This window comes from Empidonax traillii, unplaced genomic scaffold, assembly GCF_003031625.1.
Source record: "Empidonax traillii isolate 1590-97213 ecotype Southwest subspecies unplaced genomic scaffold, ASM303162v1 scaffold665:size397641, whole genome shotgun sequence".
Lineage (NCBI taxonomy): Eukaryota > Metazoa > Chordata > Aves > Passeriformes > Tyrannidae > Empidonax > Empidonax traillii.
Window position 1 is genome coordinate 374,108 of NW_020955858.1, and position 19,536 is coordinate 393,643.

At 42.8% G+C, this 19,536-nt stretch overlaps 2 protein-coding genes across 4 annotated transcripts in view; both read right to left on the reverse strand.

Annotated features, from left to right (window-relative positions):
• The window catches only part of INTS4 (integrator complex subunit 4), a 31,963-nt gene extending 21,565 nt beyond the window's left edge, over positions 1 to 10,398 (reverse strand). For 2 of the 3 annotated variants that reach the window (XM_027899404.1, XM_027899403.1), the window contains exons 1-10: positions 10,297 to 10,398; positions 9,608 to 9,802; positions 7,746 to 7,863; positions 6,949 to 7,055; positions 6,563 to 6,748; positions 4,701 to 4,751; positions 3,978 to 4,066; positions 3,615 to 3,735; positions 3,036 to 3,107; positions 1,825 to 1,999 (exon numbers count right to left, since the gene is read on the reverse strand). In XM_027899404.1, coding sequence (XP_027755205.1) covers positions 1,825 to 1,999; positions 3,036 to 3,107; positions 3,615 to 3,735; positions 3,978 to 4,066; positions 4,701 to 4,751; positions 6,563 to 6,748; positions 6,949 to 7,055; positions 7,746 to 7,863; positions 9,608 to 9,802; positions 10,297 to 10,350 — 1,168 coding nt within the window. In that variant the 5' untranslated portion in view covers positions 10,351 to 10,398. The remainder of the gene's footprint in view (positions 1 to 1,824; positions 2,000 to 3,035; positions 3,108 to 3,614; positions 3,736 to 3,977; positions 4,067 to 4,700; positions 4,752 to 6,562; positions 6,749 to 6,948; positions 7,056 to 7,745; positions 7,864 to 9,607; positions 9,803 to 10,296) is intronic. The other variant, XM_027899405.1, reaches the window with a different exon arrangement.
• A 1,978-nt stretch (positions 10,399 to 12,376) lies between these two features.
• KCTD14 (potassium channel tetramerization domain containing 14) lies at positions 12,377 to 17,169 on the reverse strand. The gene is made up of 2 exons (XM_027899416.1): positions 16,688 to 17,169; positions 12,377 to 14,125 (listed from the first exon to the last, which is right to left on the reverse strand). The coding sequence occupies exons 1-2, from the start codon at positions 16,745 to 16,747 to the stop codon at positions 13,454 to 13,456; spliced, it is 732 nt and encodes a 243-aa protein (XP_027755217.1). The 5' UTR covers positions 16,748 to 17,169; the 3' UTR covers positions 12,377 to 13,453.
• Between the last annotated feature and the right edge of the window lie 2,367 nt (positions 17,170 to 19,536).

Below are 19,536 nucleotides of genomic sequence, written 5' to 3' on the forward strand. Positions count from 1 at the left end.
GCAAACTAATTTAGTTAATTAAACTCTGGTTGGTTTATTCTTCCTGACATTTTAATTGCTTGGAGCTTTCATTGCATTTTTAACTTGCTATGTAGCACTTTATAAATTGCTGAAAAGCCCCAGAGAATCAACATTTTGGCAGTGAACAGAATGAAATTCCTCTGCTTCATGACTTCAGATTCCTCAAAAGAAAGGAAAAAGGTGCAACCTAATAAAATTACATGAATTTAAGTAAAGAAAAGCATCAGAAAGCATCCGGAGTATATTTATTCTGTAAAACATTGAAGGAACTTGAAGAATACCTAAATATAACAAGTTTAGGTGGAAATGAGATTGTCTTTCCTACAGCCATCCTCCTTAGCTTCTGTAACATTTATGTGCGGGATCATAAAAATGATCATTAATCTGATATCTTACAAATGTTGTTTTAAAAATAATTCTATTTTTAATTCAAATCAGCTCATCTTGACAACATTTACTTAAAAGTCGTGTGTAGCTTTTAGGCCTATTGTTCTTGAAGAACATGTTTAACTCCTCATGATTCTGATTAAGCAAAAAAATGCACATGCAGCAAGACCCCTGCTTACTCAGGAACAAAGCTTTTGTCACAGCTACGAGTCTCCATGGTCATTAAGACCAAGGCATTAAGAGAAGAGAAACATTTTGCCAAAATTGCTCTCATAAGCTGACACACTAATTCAGATTTAAGTTACAACATGGAATTCAAGAAATGAAGTAGCATGGCAAGTCAGGGAGAGTTCAGCAGTATTTAAAAATGCTGCAGTGGACGAAGAGATCTACATTATTCAAAGACCTGTGTATAGTCCACATCTGTCCATTTTTATCCATGTCCCTCAGTAGCACCACATTGCCACAAGGCCTATGGCATAAGAAACTGGGCAGTGTTTCACATTGTCAGGTCAATGGACTGAATCAGTGAAAGCTTTTTTACTGTTAGTCAGGAAAAAAACAAAGCTGCACTTTCAAGCTTTAGTTCAGCAATTAAGAAAACATGCTTTTATTTGCAGGAGTCATGGAACAATAAACCAACTTTTAAAACACAATATACAGCAATATTTTTGTTATGGTGGTTTTGTACTTTCTAATTTAACCTCATTCTTCCAGTAACATTAAAGGTAAATTCAGGAATAACAACCAGAGCTTGAAGTTTTCATGGTTCTATGCAAATACCAGCCACTCTCAATAGCCTTAAGAAATACAAAACTTCATCTACAGGAAACTTGAGCTGGGAAGGGTAGCACACAGACTTTCCTGAGGCCATCAGCCTGGTCAATGCCAGAGTCAAATCTAGGAGCTTAAGAACATCTGTGTTCCAGTCTTACACTCACATTTCATTCTCTTTAAAATAACAACTGGAAAGAGACTACAGTTTTCAAGTTCGTCATAGGAAGACCACAGGAGACCAATACAACAGCCCTATGGAACAGATAAATGTGACCTCAGGACACAGGTATTTCTATTAAAAAACTCAGTAAGATGGATAAAAATGTAAGCAAGATCTCACCTGAAATTTAAGTATCTGAAAACATATAGATCCAGCCACTGATTTTCAATAATGCATTCTAATGAGTCGAGAGAAAACCTTTAATAGCAACAGAGACTAAAAGAAGCCTAGCCTTTTCAACCACTGACAAAATGAAACCTGTCTATTCATTATCCCAAAGTCCATAATTTGCTAAAAAACCCCAGATATAATGGTCAAGTAATCTATTCTGACCAAAAAAAAAACCAAACAAATAAAACCCAAAGCTTATTAGCCAGCACACATCTCCCTTAGCTATTCCATAGTAAGTTAACACATACCGTACATCTCATCCTCCAGGCCATGAACAAAAGCCCCACAAGCTCCTGACTCAATCAAGTTCACAGCACCAGTATCGATTTCTTCTTTGGGAGCATCATCCCCCCACTTTCTGCCACTTGAAAACTCCCCAGAGCTGTAGAGTTCCTTGGCTCGTTCATGCGCAGTGCGCTTCCTCTGTCCAAACAAGTTTTTCAGTTACAACCATGTAAACTTTAAAAGATGACCAAACAAAGTATTAAATGGCTTTACTGGATCTGAAAGTAGATGTAGCTGGATAGATGCAGACATAGAAAGACACGTAAATGCTAAGATAAGCAAGCAGTACTTTCTTTTCTATGGCTATTTCTAATTGCCAGTAACTCTTTGTACTTTTGATGTTGGAAAAGGATAATAATGAATATATTTTAATCAACATATTCTTAGATATCCATTGAAAAAACAGCCAAATTGGGTCAGAACAAATGCTCATCTAGTTAAGAAGCCAATAACGGATCTGTAAAAATGCTATCACTTTGCAGTTCAACTTGTTAAACTGCAATTAAATACTTTAATGAGTATCAATGGTATCCAGAGTTCAGCAATGTGTAAAATGGGATATTCATTCAGCATGCATGCTAGTTCATCTCCTTCCCCCAACACTGTAAATAAAGCTGTGCAGCACTTTTTTTAACAGCCTTTACAAAGCAGCCCACCAAAACTAGCAGCTCTAGCTTCATCATTCTTTTGCAGATAAAAAAAAAAACCTGAGCATAATAATCTCAAGCATGTTGCTTAAGGAAGGAGCTTTACTAAAAAAATTTGCTCATAGGGCTCAGTAGCCTTTTGCTATTCATGTCTCTTGAAATGTCCATGTCTAGTGGTCAGATCTTGCAGGACATTTCCTCAGCTTGCTCCTAAAACTAGGATGCAATCTTTCTGCACACAATGAATAAGCTTTAAGCCCAAAGACTATCACAAAACCACAAGAGTTTCCCTTTCAGCTGTTGCAAAACCTGGATAGCCTAGAGCTGTTTATTGCATACTATACTAATGAAATCTAAAACTAGCAATTGCTTCATTGACTTTAATCTAAAAGAAAACCTGTCATCATCAATTAACTCTCAGCAGCCCTGAGGCAAAGACAAGGTAAACAAACACACTCAACATTAACATCCCTCTTGTTCAATTTTAGTACCTACACACAGCAAAACAAACCCAAACATTTACGTACCCTCAGATCTGACATGAGCTTCTTGTCAAGGGTTTGCTCTAAGAAATGGGAGCTAACTTGTTGCATAGAACCCTACAGGAAAAAAAAATCAAAAGAAACAAGATTATTCTAAATTGCACCATATAATTTCCTGACTTATCCCAACACAGCATCCAATCTTACCCACTCATTCCAACAACTTTCTGCGATGCTTGACACTACCGTACATCAGAGACTAAAGAATTGTACTTTGTAACAAAGTCAGAACATCACCTTTGCTCACTGAGGTTAATATGGCTTTTCTTGAGTCCAGTTGGTTTACATGTCCTGTGGTGAAGCAGGGGCAGGGAATTATGACAAGCACTTGTTTTTTTCTTGGATACTCAACCATCTGCTCTCAAGGAAAGAATCACTGTCTAGTTCAGCTGAGAAACTTTTGGGTTTCCTCAGTCTCTGTCATTTCTTTCATCTCCAGAAATTTGATAGAAATTTACCTATACAGTTTTTAAACACCCTCCCATTTCTTTTCAAGTATATATGAAAAGTAAAGCAACTTAAGAGGAACTACTCTCAGCTAGAGAAGAAAAGAATGCAACTTACCAATAACTTAGCAGCTTGCACTCTAACAACCCAGGAACCATCACTAACCATGTGACAAATTTTTCCAAAGGCATCATCCACCAAGCGAATTTCTTCGTTAGAAGAAGGAATTGGGACAATGCTAACAGAGAGAAACACAAATGAGTTTGTGGATTGTACTCCATAGTGGATGGCCTAATTCCTACGGATATACAACAAATAGCAGGAAGCAAAACTTCACTGCACCAATGCATTCTTATCAGGCATCAGCAATTTGTTAAATCAGCTTCCTAACAGCTACTCCTCAGGCTAACTAGGACAAAACTCTCAGGATTAGGGTGATTACTTTGCCAATACTTTGAGTACTTTGCATGCAGTACATACCTTTCAGGGTAAAGTTGACTGAGGACCCAAATTAGCTGAACTGCAGCACTACGAACTTGCTCGTAATCATCTGTCAACAGCTTGCAGGCCTGAAAGAAGATTCACAGTCCAATACACCTGAAACGTCTCCACCTGAGCTTTCACTCACTTCCCACAGCCCAATCCGCATCCTTACCATGAACCACTAAAGACAGACTAAAAATCAAGATGAATTCAATCTTCCTTTCTACTCCCTAGTATTTCCAAGTTCGATCAGTCAGATTAGTACTAATAAAGTCACTCAGGCACATGCTGGAGAACTCCAGAATTGCCTGTACTGTGCAGGGAGGATGCAATGACAGTCTGTAATAGAACTAATTTGATACAGGCTGCAGCTGCACAGCCTTACTGACGTAACAAATACGGGCTCCGTGGGTACTCTCCAATGAACAAGAGTTTAAGACTTCAAGATTATTACTGCCAGATGACAGCAGTGATTACATCATGCCTTGCCCTTCTCATGATTATCTCCCCAAAGTATATAGTGCTTTAGTGCATTTAAGCACCAAATTTAAGACTTTTATTTCTACTGTCATAGGACAACAAGGAGTATCAGCAACCTAAGTGCAAAATAATCCTCCTCTGCTCAGTGCCCTCCACCTCTGAAAGCACACTGTCACAGAACTTAAAAACAAAGGTATGCAAACAAGCACAAAACAAATACAAAGTAATACAAGGTTTTACCTGACTGTAAATAGCCTGCTGTAGTTTTAATCCCCTTTCATGAAGCTGCAGCTAGAGGGGAAAAAAAAGGCACAAGAAAGTGTAACTATAGGTTTAAGTGACACAGACCAAATTTCCGCCACTGTTTTTTCTGCTTTGAGTAAACTTAGCTGCTTGCATTTCTTGATTGCTGCTGTAACTAAAGTATTGCATTATCAGGAGTACTATTTTAAATAATATTCTTGACTTTGGTATAATTTTTTCAACTTTAGAGCCATTCATGCTCAGATTAGGAAAATACAATTCATGTAAATACACTGTCTGTCCACTCTCCCAACCATCAAAAAATTGTTTAGTGTTAGCCATATTCAACAACAATTAAAACAGATGTAGGAATCCTCAAAATAATTAGTTGATTCCCATTCCCGAAACATGGATCCAACAGTAGCATGATCAGAGTTTTCATGCCTTGTAAATCTTTCAATTACCAGAGGAACGGCAAAAAACTGTTCTACTAAACATTGCCTCTCTCTGGAATAAGGCAGTATCACGAATCTGACTTATAAACATATCTGGTTGAACACAGTCAACAAAAAACATTTTCTTCTCTATATCCCCTTCTTCAAAGTACAACACAAAACTAAAAACCACACAAACACAGTAGCAAGGGAAACTATGATCAAGAATCCTAAAAGTAGTTAGTGACCCTGCATTACATTCAGGATGTTCCATGCTTCAGACAACAGAAAGTCAGTTTTCTCTGTGCTGTAATTATAATTTCAAGGTCATAAATCTTGCTATGGATTTGGTTGAACACCACTGTAAAAGTCGTGCAAATTACTTTAAAAAACTTGTACTGACAAAACCTGGAGGCTTATATTGGGTATTAGGAAAAATTTCTTCAGAGAAACAGTTGACAAGCACTGGAAGAGGCTACCCCGGCCAGTGGTGGAGTCACCAACCCTGAAAGGATTTCAAAAACATGTAGATGTAGCTTTTAGGGACATGGTTTAGTGGTGGACTTGGCAGTGCTGCATTAAGGGTTGGACTCAATGATCTTAGAGGTCTTTTCTAACCTAAAAGATTCTACCATTCTGTGCAGAATAAGTGTAACCTCCGGCAGAGGGAGATCCCAGACAGATTAAAGTGCAACCTGATCTCTTCAAATGCATTCTCCTTCCTTCTTTGGAGTTTAATATCATTAATTCAAATACCCCTGTTGACCACCACTTTAGATGGGATATTGTTATAATCTTTAGGGTAATAGAGCAACTTCCATATGCCCACACACTCACAGGGAACTCGTGTTAAGTAACACTTTCAAATGCATGGTCTTAGCTTGAATTTGTGTAAAGCTAAAACCTTCTGAAGGGTCCCCACAAAAAAACCCAGCAAACCTCATGAACAGTTAGGGAACACTAATGAACGTGACCATGGGGAAAAATGTAAATGCTGTTTTAAAACAAACAAACTTCTTTCTGGACTTATCACACAGGTTTCCTATCATAAGCAGCCACCTGTTCCATGTTGGAGCACTAGTGGCTTATTGTAGTTCTGGAAATCAATGTTAAATCAAGAAATACAGATTTATCACTGAAAGAAAGAGCCTAAATGCACTCAAAAGAGTCAACAAATTGAAAAGCTCCTTCAGCTATAGCTGAAACAGAAGTTATTATGAATCACTCAAATGCCCTTTGAGATCTCATATCACTCCCACATTCTGAGACTCACCTTATTTTTCCACGTAATTTTGATACCCTAAATGGGCTGTTACTAAATTAATTAAATAATCTCTAATCCAGACCTCTGGATTAGTTTGCAGGTCCCACCAGCTTCCTTATACAACCCCAAACTGTTTCTTCCACTGTACCAGCAACACTTACCATGGCTTTTATAGCTGCAGTCCTAACACGAGGGTCCTGGTCATTAAAATGATCTCCTATTATCTTCTGGACATCTTTGGCTGCCTGGTTTTCAGCTTCTTTTGCAACACCTTTTTCCACTGGTCCAAGACAGCCAATTAACTGAAGACACTTATTTCTTACACCATGAGAAGAATCTGTCAGATGCTGTGGAACAAAAGCAGATGTAACTCGATTCTTATTGTTCTCTCACCCCTCTGAAACAACTTATCGCATTAAGTTCCCCAGCAGTTAAAAAATGTTTTAAAAAAGTTATTGTAACAGTTGGTTGAGAAAAATGAAAATAATTTAAATACTGACTACCTTTCTTTTTTTCTTGTGGCAGTTTTTCTTGGAGGCCACCTTACCTTGCAGGCTACCTCTACCAGCCTCATCCTGACAGATGGATTCTCAGGGAGTTTTGTGCCAATCACCAACAGGGTGTCCAGCAGCTGAGCGAGGACTTGGTGAGACTCTGCAAAACAAACAGTGAAATGCTAAATACCACTTTACTGAGCTCCTACCAGCTACAGGATCACAGAGTGACCCAGGCTGGAAGGTCACCCTGAAACCTTCTCCTTTCAAGGCCTGGACAAGCCCAGCTCCTTCAGCTCCTCCTTGCAATCATGTACTCCAGTCTTCAACCACCCCAGTGGTTCTGCTGAACTCACTCAGTTTTACCAGCACTAATCTGCCACTGGGGAGCCCAAAACTGGATACGGTATTCCAGATGTGGCCTAACCAGTGCTGAGCAAAAGGGAATAATCCCCTTCCTTGACCTGCTGGCTACACTCCTGTTGATACAGCCTGATGAGCTGGCTTGCGGCATGGTACCAAAAAGACTCCTCTTCAAACATGATTCTACTTCAAACAAGACCATCCCATAGAACAGAGAACTTCATAAGCAACAGCTCTCAAATGAAGATGCAAAAGCAAACTTTGCATTCCATTAGAACAAAGATATACAGCAGGAAGGTCTGAAGAACATTTTTCTTCTCCTCAGAACATGCAATTGTTTGTCATTGTTCACAAAAGCAGAAAATAAATACCCTGAGCAGCAATTCCCAATCATACACCTCAGATGTAAGGCCTTGCCACTGTCCCAAATGTTTTGACAGCATCATTCTGCCTTGACCTCAAGCACCACCTGAAAAGGAAAACTTACTCTCATTTTGAAGTGTGTTGATGGCATCATCCATAATGCAGTCTGGGGAAAATCCTGCAGTCTTTGACAATAAGCCCAGCAAGGATGCAATCTTCAATCTTACAGAGGCATCATTCTCCTGGAAGGAAACAGCACACACCCTTATTCATTTTACATGTTTGAAGAACATACAATACTACACAGTGACAGGACCAACACATCATTCAGCACGAGGATCTGAATTTTGCTGTCAGACTACTTCCTCCTCCACATGTCAACAGCACACCCCACAGAAAATTAACTATGCCAGAATGTTTGCATGGCAGCTTTCACCACATTTCAAAATGATTCTTTTACTCATAATTCCTCAAAATTACCTTCATGCTCTTTGAAAACTTAAGAGTTTTCTAAACTTAAAGGGTTGTCAAATGTGGTACTCATGGGAGTAGCTCCTTTCTCAACTGAGCTGAGAAGCATTTTCTCTTTTCAGGGTCAAAGTTACGTGCTTGAACAAAAGGTACTGTCATCAGACTGCTCACATCAGTGGTAGGATTCATGGATTTCCACAGTATGGGGGTTTTTACACATCTGGTGTTTTTTCTCCATTACTCACATTTTTTTCATTAAAGGGCAAGCCCCTTCATGAGTACAGATGAAATCAGTGAGTTAGGAAAGGCACTTATAAAGACACTTTTAATAGCCTTATGAACAATGTTTGCAGCGTTATAATCAAGTAATAAGCAGCCTTCCACTCCAGGGGGCAATTTTCCCTCATGGGCAGGAAACTAGTGAAAGCTCTCCTTTGACTTTGCAGGTTTGATCACTTTCTCCACAACCAAAAAAACAGTTAAGTGAAGGTGCCTCAGACCCTTTATCCCAACCACCCTCTGAAATCAGGAAAGGACTTTCAGGAACACTTCAGGCCACTGTTTGAAGACACACTATCACTTATAGCAACACCAGCTCACAGTATCCTCTCCCCCCACACCACTTGAAAAGTTTTTCAGAAGCATCATTTTATCATCTATTATCTGTGGGATGGAGCACCTCTCCTACAACGAAAGACTGAGAGAATTGGGATTGTTCAGCCTGGAAAAGAGACAGTTTAGGGGTGACCTAATCATGGCCTTGCAGTATCTGAAGGAAGCCTAAAAGAAAGATGGAGAAAGACTTTTCACAAGGGCATGGAGAGACAGGACAAGGAGGGATGGATTTAAACTGAAAGACAGTAGGTTTAGATCAGATATTAGGAGGAGGTTCTTTGCTGTGAGGGTGGTGAGACACTGGAACAGGTTGCGCAGAGAAGCTGTGGATGCCCCATCCCTAGAAGTGCTCAAGGCCAGGCTGGATGGGGCTCTGAGCAACCCAGTCTAGCAGAAGGTGTCCCTGCCCATGGCAGGGGATTGGAACTGGATGATCTTTAAGGTCCATTTAACCCAAGCCATTCCACGAATCTATGATTCTAAAAGTGCCCCTTTTCACAGCAGAAGCAATAGCTAAAATGTTTTTAGCTAGAGGAAATTAAGAGCATGGGAAAGAAACATCAGTCAGGAAGGATTCAGATAAAGCTGAAACAGCTCTGGACAGCCAGGTTCTCTGGAAAACTTGATATTTCTTTTGTCCTTTGTCAAGTTAACTTATGACTAACCATGCAGGCAGGGATAACATTGCCACATCCTTGTCACAGGTTCCTGAAACCATCAGCAAAGGGACTAAGTGATCCGGAATCACTTATGTAAGGAGCTGCAGTTGCTCAGTCTCCTCACACAGCCCAGCTGGCAACACAGTCAGCAACACAGGAGCCTGAGGCTCCCTGTTCCACATCCGTCATCAAGACAACAGGACCCAAAGGAGCAAGCATGCATTGCTCCCAGCTTCACCACCTTATAATAATGCTCCAGCAGGATCCTGACAACCCCTTCCACGCTCTCCACTTCCACGGGCTTCCTGGCAAACTGGAGCAGGTACTGCAGGGCATCTGCAGGCGAGGTGGCTTTGCACAGGTCGACATGAAGCGCCGCCGACTTGCTGGGCTTGGTCAGACGCAGCTTCTTGGTGGACAGGTCCTCGTGCTGCTGCTGTGCACACAGGGACACGGCTCAGAAACAGCAAATCCTGACCCACTCCTGCCCAGACCGAACACGGGGAAGCCTCAGGAAGCTCCCGTGTCCCACGGCAGTCAGTGGCCTCTCCCTCGCCTGTCTCAGGAAGGAACCCCAGACCTCTGCTCAGCCCCCTGCGGCTGCTCCCGTCCTGCCCGGGCAGCCCCTGTGCCCGAGACACACGGCCTCTCCCACCCCAGCCCGGGACAAACCCCTCTGCTTCCAACACCGGACAACCAACCCAGGGCACACACGACTTCTCCTCTGCCCGCCGGCCTGGAGCAGTCTAGGAACTCGCTGTAGCTCCTTCCCCAGGTCCGGGCTGGGGGGAGCCGTGTCTCTCCCGCAGCAATCGCACCCTTCCCCTGTTCGCTCCTGAAGGAAGCACCCTCCCCCTCCCGCAGCCGCCTCCCCTCCAGGCAGCTCCAGCCTCCCTAAACCCGGGGCCGGCCCGGCCCGGGTGGACCCACCTGGACCACCTTGGTGAACTCCTCGTAGACCCGCTTCTTCAGGTGCGCCGCCATGGCGCCGGGCCCGACCCGGAAGGGGAACCCTGGAGCGGCCCGCGGGGAGGGGCCGAGCGGCGCGTCCTCTCCTTCCGTCCGGAGTATAAAAAAAACATCTGTGCATCAGTGACGTGACTCGGTGCTGCCTTAGATGCTCGTGGAAGTGTGTGTGCCTTCAAACGTGTCTCCTTGGAAGAGAGGGGAAGGAGGCCCTGGCACTGAGGAGCCCCCTGGCAGCAGCCACGTCTGTGACACCGTGTGGCCAGAGGCAGCCAGAGGTGGCCACAGTTCGGTCACCTCCTTAGGACAAAGGGGTTTGGGAAGAGGCTGAATCATGGAAATGCAGAATCACTTAGATTGGAAAAGGCCTCTGAGATCGTCAGTTCCAACCTGTGACTGAACACCACCTTGTCAAACAGACCATGGCACTAAGTGCCATGTGCAGTCTTTCCTTAAACACCTCTGGGGTCATTGACTCCGCTACCTCCCTGGGCAGCCCATTCCAGTGTTTAATCACCCTTTCTGTGAGGACATTCCTCCTAATATCCAACCTAAACCTATCCTGGCGCAGCTTAAAGCCGTCTCCTCTCATCCTCTTGTTTGATGGGTCCGAAGGAGGGCTAGGGAGGCAATCACAGGTCTGGAGAAACTGCCTTAGAGGGAAGATTGAAGGAGCTGGGTCTCTTCTCCGCAGGGGGACCTCAGCATAGCCTTCCCTGTGCTTAAAGGACATCCACAAAAATATATGGGGTCTCTCTCTTCATGAGGAGCAGTGTAGATGAGACAAGGGGCCACAGGGGCAAGTTGCACTAGGAGAATTTTCTCAATATCAGAAGTATTTTTTATGCTGTAAAAACCATCATTCAGTGGAAGAACCTCCCCAGGGACGTGGTAGAGTCCATATAACTGGGAGTTTTCACTGTATGACAGGTTAGGGTGCTCAGTAATCTCATTCAGGCTCCCTTTTCCAGCAGAGGCTCTACCAGATGATCCTTTGATGTCTCTTCAAGCCTGTGCTATTTTATAAGACCATCCTTGATGAAACTATTAGAATCATAGAATCAGTAAGGTTGGAAAATACCTCTAAGGTCATTGAGATCAAATGTTAACCCAGCATTGCCAAGCCCACCACTAAACCATTTCCCCAAGTGCCACATTCACACATATTCTGAACACTTCCAGGGATGGTGATTTTCCCATTTTCCTGGGCAGCCTGTTCCAATACCTAACCACTCTTTCAAGGAATAATTTTTTTTCTAATTCTTCCTGGCACAACTTGAGGTAATTTCCTCTTCTGCTGACACTTGTCACTTGGGAGAACAGACCAACCCCCACCTGGCCACAACCTCCTTTCAGGGACTCATAGGGAAGGAGAAAGTCCCCCCTGAGCCTCCAGCTCCCTCATCCCTTCCTCATCAGATTTGTGCTCCAGCCCTTCCTCTGTTGCCCTTTTCTGAGCATAATCCAGCACCTCAATGTCTGTCTTATCAAGGGGGGCCCAAAAGTGAACACAGGATTCGACTATGTGCAAAGTTTCTCATGGCAGCAGTCCTGTAGACTTAGGATATTGGTTGGTTTGATACTTTAACTACCCTATAATCAGCTGTTTTTTTCCTAATATCTAATTTTCATCTCCTGTGTTGTGACTTAAGCCAGTTTTCTGACCTGTAGCATGTACAAAAATCTCTCTTCTTCTAGACTAAGCACCACCAACCACTTGGTTAGGATTAAAAGATCCAATTTTCTAACACTTTTGTCATCTTAGACACTGACTGTGTCTGTTCTTACCAAGGTTAGGAATGTGAGAGGTCTCAGAGGGTCCCCTCACACCTTCAGCAGAACTGCCCTGCAGTCCATGGCGTGACTCATGACTGTCACTGTCAAGGAATCTGTGCTAGGATGAGCACATCTGAAGCTCAGCTCAATTAGGAATGATTCAAATCCATTTTCACAAAGATAAAACTTCAGGACTTTGGAGTCTGTCAGTAAATAAAGTAAAGAAAAGCAAATGAAGCACTTCTGCATGACTCAAAAAGCTTTTGAAACTTATTTATTTAACATCTCAGGGACCATCCTATGATTGTATGATTATTGTCCTTAACTGGAAGAAATCTATCTTCTAAGAAGTAAAGGAAATTATCAAATTAGCCATTATGATTTTAAGAATGATTAAAACCACGACATATTCAGTATAAAAATAAACTTTCAAATTCTAAGATTTTTAAAACACAATTTAGGACCCAACTTGTGCTCTGTAAAAAAGAGAATTTTCAGGCTACTGCTTCAGTAACACTTCCTTCCCATCGAATCAGGGTGGGTTTTCCCAATTCTTCCAGAAGCATATATATTTAGAAATAGTGTCATAACAATAATAATGAATGTCATTAAAAAAAAGATTAAAATTATGTGGCCTGAGAGATGAATGCATGTCCTTAGATTATAAACTCCTCACATCAGTGATGGTATTTTTGCCTTTTGTTGATCCTGGACCATTACTGAGATTCTCTATCTTTCCTTCAGAATAAATAATAAATAATGGTAATAAATACATCAACTAGAGAGCAGGCTGTCTACTGGAGGAGTAAGAAGAGATCATAGACACTGAATCCTTCTTTTTAATCCAGGTTCTGATGTGGAAAGCAGGGAAAAGAAGAGCTTTTGCCTTCTCATTAAGAAGCCAAATTTAATTTGAGCGTCTGTTAATGTCACTATCTCTGCCAGGATTTTCATATGTGTGATCTGTTCTCATTTGCACCAAGAGACCAACTCTACATGTCCATGAGATACATTTGGGATTATTCATTTCTCTCAGGTTGAGTGAGGTCGTTCGATCCACAGATCCATGTCTCCGAATTGAAAGAATAGTCAGCAACACTGAAAGAGTAAAAATCTTCATTTTCCTGGTACTTTTTAAATACCCTAAAAAGTTATCCCCCAAAGCCCAAGAAAATAGTAACTCTTAAGTGCTTAATTTAATTTGGCAAACAGCCGAAGGAGATCCTTTCCTTGGCTCATGCATTTCTTCCTGTCTTGCTGGTAGTCTATGGCTTAGTCTCTATGGCCCAGGCCAGTTTGTTTTAATAACTGCTTCCTTCTATTCCCCACCAATGATGGCACTTTGCTACCACCAGGTGAACAGGAACTTGTAGAAGAAGTCATGTGATTTGAAGCGAAAACCTTTTTCCGCAGTGTGGGGCTGAAAGGATATTTTATACCCTTTGGCTTCAACATCCATTTGAATGCAGTCCAGCAGGTCAGAAATACTTGGCGCAGCCTTCCAGGGGCCAAACTTCACCACAGATTTTTTATCCATGTCCAAACTGTTCAGGGCATCCTGACACCTGGCCGCATCCTCCTCGGTTCTGACCACACATACAATGACACTGGACCGGCGGGATGCAACCGCTTCTGCCCTCGCGATGCGGATCATCAGCTCAATGTTCTCACTGTAGTTGGGCACACGAGCCAGAAACTGCTTCCTTGCCACAAGCTCCCCAAATATCTGTGGAGAGTCCTCTAGCTGCTTGATGAGAGGTTCTATGTCATAGAACAATGCCTCCTTGTAGACATCCTGGATGTACTGGGTGGGCACTTGGTTACTGCGCAGGTACTCCAAGATGTATTTGAAGTAGGTGCCTGGCCTGTCAATGAAGAACCTCCCTTCAGAGTCAGTCCTGAGTTTGGGCTGGCCGGTGAACATCTCTGCCAGCTTGGAGCCAGGGTGTTTCTTTAAGGTGCTCAGTGTTGTCGTGTACATCTCCCCGCCAACATTTAACTCCACGATTGGTGACAACTGCAAGTATCACAAGGGAACAAAAAGCCATGTGTGTTACTTGTCTGAGGCCAACAGCATGGGAGTTGGAATGATGGTGTGAAAAGTGGTATGAGCTCCCATCTCAGATGGGAACATCCACCACATTTATTATTAAAAGCAGATGCATGATACTTATACTGCCCTTGCAATCAGAGCAGCAGAGACTTGAACATTTCTAAATGGTCAAGTCCTCACTGCATCTTTGGGATGTAGGAAAGTGTTGTTTTCTCAGGGGAGAAGAGGGAAAAGAAGTACCCTACCCAGGGAAGCTGTGAGTGACTACAGGATTCAACACTGATCTCCTAAGTCCCACACAAGCACTGTTGCTGTGGGCCATTGTACTTACAGCGAGAGCAGTGTGTGAGCTCTCAGCCTCCCCATGTGCAGAGGGACAGGGATAGAGCCCAAAGTTTTGCCACTTCATTCTTACCACCTAAGCTGTTCTTTTCAAAGGAGGAACTAAAGGTACAAACACTACAAACTGAAGTTACAAACACTGAAAAAATCCAGCACGTCAGAGGTTCTGGACAGAAGTTGTTTAGCAAAGCACCTAAAGAAACGTATGATAGCTTTAGCTAGGAAGTAAAGGGAATAATTCATGCAACTGACATGGATTTAAGAGGGAAGAATTTAAAATTTGTGGGTTTCTTTGGATTTTTTTTTCTCCCTATGCATTAAAACCATTTTCTGAACTGGAAAGCTGGACCTAGTATCTGACCTTCCTGACAGTTTGGTGCTGAAGAATTTTAATAGTCTCCCTTTGCACTTGGTCATTTTATGTAATTATTAGCAGACAAAAAGAAAAGGGAAGAAATAAGGCAGCTCTTTCCCCCCCCCGCCCCCGTCACTGCTGTAATGCAAGTCACAAGCCTGGCCAGGGCCACACCTGCCATTGGGAAGGCGTGAGTCAATAAACAACCCTATTTTCCAGGAGCTCACCTGCGCTTTCTTGGATCCGATCACGCAAGGATCTGCCTCAGTGCTGCTAGTCACATGCCTCAAGTGAAGTGTGTACTTAAGTGCTTAGCTGGATCCCACGGGTACAAACCCATGGGGTGACGTGAGCTCATCTCACAGTTCATACCAAGAGAAGGGGGGGCTCCTGCTGCCCTCTCCTGTTTCTGTCCTTTCACCTACCTACGTGTTTCTGTTGCTCACCTCCTGCCAGCTCTGCTTCTCTTTCATCTTACTGAGCTGTGTTGGCTCACAGAGGATTTAGCAAGAGCTGACAAAAGGAAGGAACTAGGAACAGACAACCTGGCACAGGGAGAAATCTTCCCTTAAACAGCAGCAAACTCTCAGATTTAGCAGAAATTTGCTCACAGCCTAAGCAACCCAGGGAAGCAATAGAAGATTCAAGCCAAAGACCCAACTAGAATATTGCTTTGGACTAGTCTGGTGGTTTCATCTCGAGGGCAATCATTTACCCTGGGATCAATGACAAATATTATTCTGGCTGAGATTATCTTGTGATTGCCACTGAAGAACACAGCCCAAAGCTGTTTCTGTAGTAAAGTCTGTCATTTGGAAATTTGCCATTAGTCCAAGTGATACCAACAGCTCTCCCAAGCAGGGATCATTTGACAGGAGGGTCTCATGCTCTTGAGACTTTGCTCCTTTTTCATATGGCAGGTCAGTTGTTTCATGCTGTTTGTCACTAATACAAAGAGATAACATGTTCTTCATTAATACAGTAGCCCAACTAATTTTATGTTCATATATCTTGATTAATGGTTTTGGCCTGACACCAAACTGGTTCCCAGGGGACTGGGAGAGATGGCACCAGCTGATTTCCAGTTCTGTAACCAGCCAGCAAGGTGACTCTTAGGAAAGTCACTCCCCTATTTGTGCCCTAGTTTATTAATCTGTAAAACAGTTACCTCCCTGGGGAACATTTTATCACCTACACCTGAAAAATGCAACACAAGAAGGTTGGGTTTTTAAAGGCAGAGAGGTCTGGAGGAGAGACTGTACAGCTATAGCAGAGAAGACAAACTGATTAGCAACAGACTGAGGGCAGAGAAGAGGAAAAGGAAATAATCTCATCAATGATTTCTTACTAGTAAAATGCTGCTTGTCTGAAATTGCCACTAATTCTCATGATAGGTAGAAAAACTACTGCTCCCACCTGATGATTCTGCATGTTAACAACACAGGGCAGCTTTTGCATCATTAGAAACTCATAAGAATTGTTGAAAACCCCCCAAAGCCACAGCAGGCTTTTACTTAGGGATCTGACTAATTACAGTTCCTATTAATTGAATTCCACTTCTTATCTAAGGAGAAGAACCAATCTGGTTATTTGCTGTTGCAAGACCTTGTATACTTGTGAGGGACTTGGCCCTTCTGTAAGCAAACAAGTGTGAAGAGGCCAGAGTCAGACACAGCTGTTTAACCAGAATCTTCTTCTTAGTCATACTTCTGGCAAACCCCAGTGTCTTCAGAATAACAGGCAAGGGAAAAAATACTGAAATGTAGCCCAAAGGGGGTGCTTTGATCCCATGCGAGGAGACTGTGCCCTTGAGCCCATACCTTACTCACCATATGCAGGCTGCCGGTGACCTGCTTCCCGAGGGGCTTGTGCTCCGACGAAATACTCATCTTCCCCAGGAGCTGAGGGCTCAGATTTTGGGAAAACCTGCTGCTTGGTGGTAGGGTCCTGCCTTACATGCAGGGTGGCTCCCAGCCGTGCTCCAAGCCTCTTTCACTTGGTCTTTCTCTGTTGGATCAGCTTTTCCACGCTCCTAGCCCAGCTGCTGCCCCGCAGTCTCCAGTCAGCTCCGGCCACAGCCCTGGTACTAGTTGCAGGTGTAGGGAGAGGGGAGGGAACAGCCTGAAAGCGGAAGTATTTGCTCATTAGTTTTCTGGCAGCCAGCAAGGTGCAGGGTGGACTTGGGCTGGCTGCCAGCGCACACCTCCTGCAATGCTGTCGATGTGGTGACTAAGTGCCCAACAATCTGTTCCAAATGAGGAGCCCCAAAACGTGTGCCTGTGTGTCTGCCTCTGCCTTGACAACTGGTTGTCTCAAAACCAGTAAACATTTTCACAGCTTTTTATCCTCCATGCGCTGCTATTTTAAGGCACAGTTTATCCCATTGATCCCATTTGTCATCCCACTGATGACTGATCAGGGTGTCTACAACCTATTTAAGGTGGTGGCATTTTCTTTCTCACCCATACAATCACTGGGCACTGAGTAATTTGGGCAAGGTAAATAAAACCAAACCGGAACCTCTGCTTGAGCCTTAACTATTCTTTTCAATTGGTCATAAATATTTGATTTTTATCTTCGTATGACAGTGTTTTCTAATATCCTATATCCATCAATTATACAATGTGGACAGCACCATAGATTTAGTGATAGTGAAACTGTTTGTCACAACATTGAAACACTCACAAGGATGTTCTGCAAGTGGGCTTATAAATGCTTAAAGGGGGTTATAAAAAAGAGGGAGAATGACTTTTTACTTGGGAAGAAAGTGACAGGACAAGTGGGAACAGTTTTAAACTAAAAGAGGAGTGATTTAGATCGGAGGTAAAAAGAAATTCTTTACTGTGAGGGTGATGAAATACTGGACCAGGTTGCCCAGAGAAGCTGTGGTTGCCCCATCCCTGGAAGTGTTCAAGGCCAGGCTAAATGGGGCTTTGAGCAACCTGGTCTAGGGGAAAGTATTCCTGCCCATGGCAGGGGGTTTTGGAACTAGATGATCTTTAAGGTTCCTTCCCAACCCAACCCATTCTATGATTCTATGATGATTCTATGTCTTTGTTAATTTATTAAATGCAGAGTATCAAATCAGAGTGAGCCTAAATAACCTCTCCAGAACTAGACCACAGCCCTGCAGAATCTCCTTTGTTTAATTCTGGGTGTTTACAAGTGCACTGGTGCTTTCGAGTTTGTCTTCAGGGCTCTCATAACTTCATTATGGTGATATAGGTGTGACTTAAACATGTTTGTAATGAGAGACAACATCTTTTATTAGATCAGATGACACAGATGGATAAAACCATCCAAGCTTTAGGGCACATGAGCCATTCTCAGGACTGTTTCTTAGGTCTGTCAGATTCTGTTTCTTGCTTGGGTTTTTTTCCTTTTTTTTTATCCTCTACCGACCTTGCCTCACTGTCTTTAATTTCAAGCTACTTCTTGGTACCAGCAATAAAAGGGAAAATCTCAGACGAATATAGCGCTTCCTAAAAATCTTCCTAGGGGAGATATTAATCATGAAAATCAACAGTGTGATGTACAAGGAAATAATTGGCACACAATCTTCATTGTACTCATGGACACCAGCTTTGTTGCTTTTGAGTTCTCCTGGGATTTTGCTGGGTCTGTATCCTCCCAGAAGACAGCATTAAGGTGAGCAGGAGGTTGAGGCATAGAGAAAAAAGAGTTAGAATTTGCACTGATTCACTCACCTTGAGAATAAAGTTGGTTCTCACCAAGGGCTCCAGCAAAGCTGGACCCAGACTCTTTTCAATGCTTTGTGCATTCGGGTGAACCTGTCATCAAACCCAAATCCTGAGGAATCCCCGGTAATAACCTACGTCTGAGATGTCTTGGCTGCTTTGAATAGAAAGGCTTGGATTTTCCCTTTGCCAAACCATCAGAACTGATAGTGCTGGATTCACTAGTGAGGTCTGCTTGGGAGCCTAGGTTTTGTGACTTGTAAAAAATTTTTAAAAATCAGTGCTTATCGGAAAACAGAGAGCTGGAACAACCACATGTTCTGGGCCTTTGATTCCTGCAAATCCTGTTTTTTGGGCTGGTTAATGTAGGTGCTTCAGAAAATATCCTGACAGAGTTCATGTCCATCACGTCTTCGATGCTGGAGGTCATAACCTTTCCTTCTGCAGCTACAGAACTGGATAGACTGGTGGACCCTCACCTTCCTGCTCACTCAAGCTTTTTACTTGGGAAGGGTGAAGACCAGGAAGTTAGTTTACTTTTTTCAAAGTAAATCTGAAAGGTCTCCCTAAATCAGAATCAAGGGTGGGCATTTGAGGCCAAACCTTCAATACTACAACAGAGATCCTTAGCACTTCAGTGAAAGAATATTTGTTAGCTGATGTCCACAACTCTTTTCTACTGCTAGACCAATCATGGCTGGCCCTTCAGTGTGATGAACATACTGGTCTGATCCTCCCACTCTTTTGCTCCTGTTTTATAACTTGCCACTTTTTTTGGGCACATTATGGGACAAAGAACATTGTGGAAGTCTGTAAAGTATTTTGACTGGAAGTCACCATGTATGTGAAAAGTCTGACTTACTATTTAGTCCCACCAACTGCTTGACTTGCTTTAAGATGGCATTTTTCAGTCCTGCTTTACAAATTACCCCATTGGATTTCCCCCCCCCCCCCTTTTCATTAAGGATATGATTTAAGTT

Bases quoted from the DNA above. Each gene is read 5' to 3' on its own strand.
- KCTD14 (XM_027899416.1), bottom strand. From the start codon at position 16,747: ATGAGTATTTCGTCGGAGCACAAGCCCCTCGGGAAGCAGGTCACCGGC. The intron at 14,126-16,687 runs GTGAGTAAGGTA...TGATACTTGCAG, and splicing joins TCACCGGCAGCCTGCATATG to TTGTCACCAATCGTGGAGTT.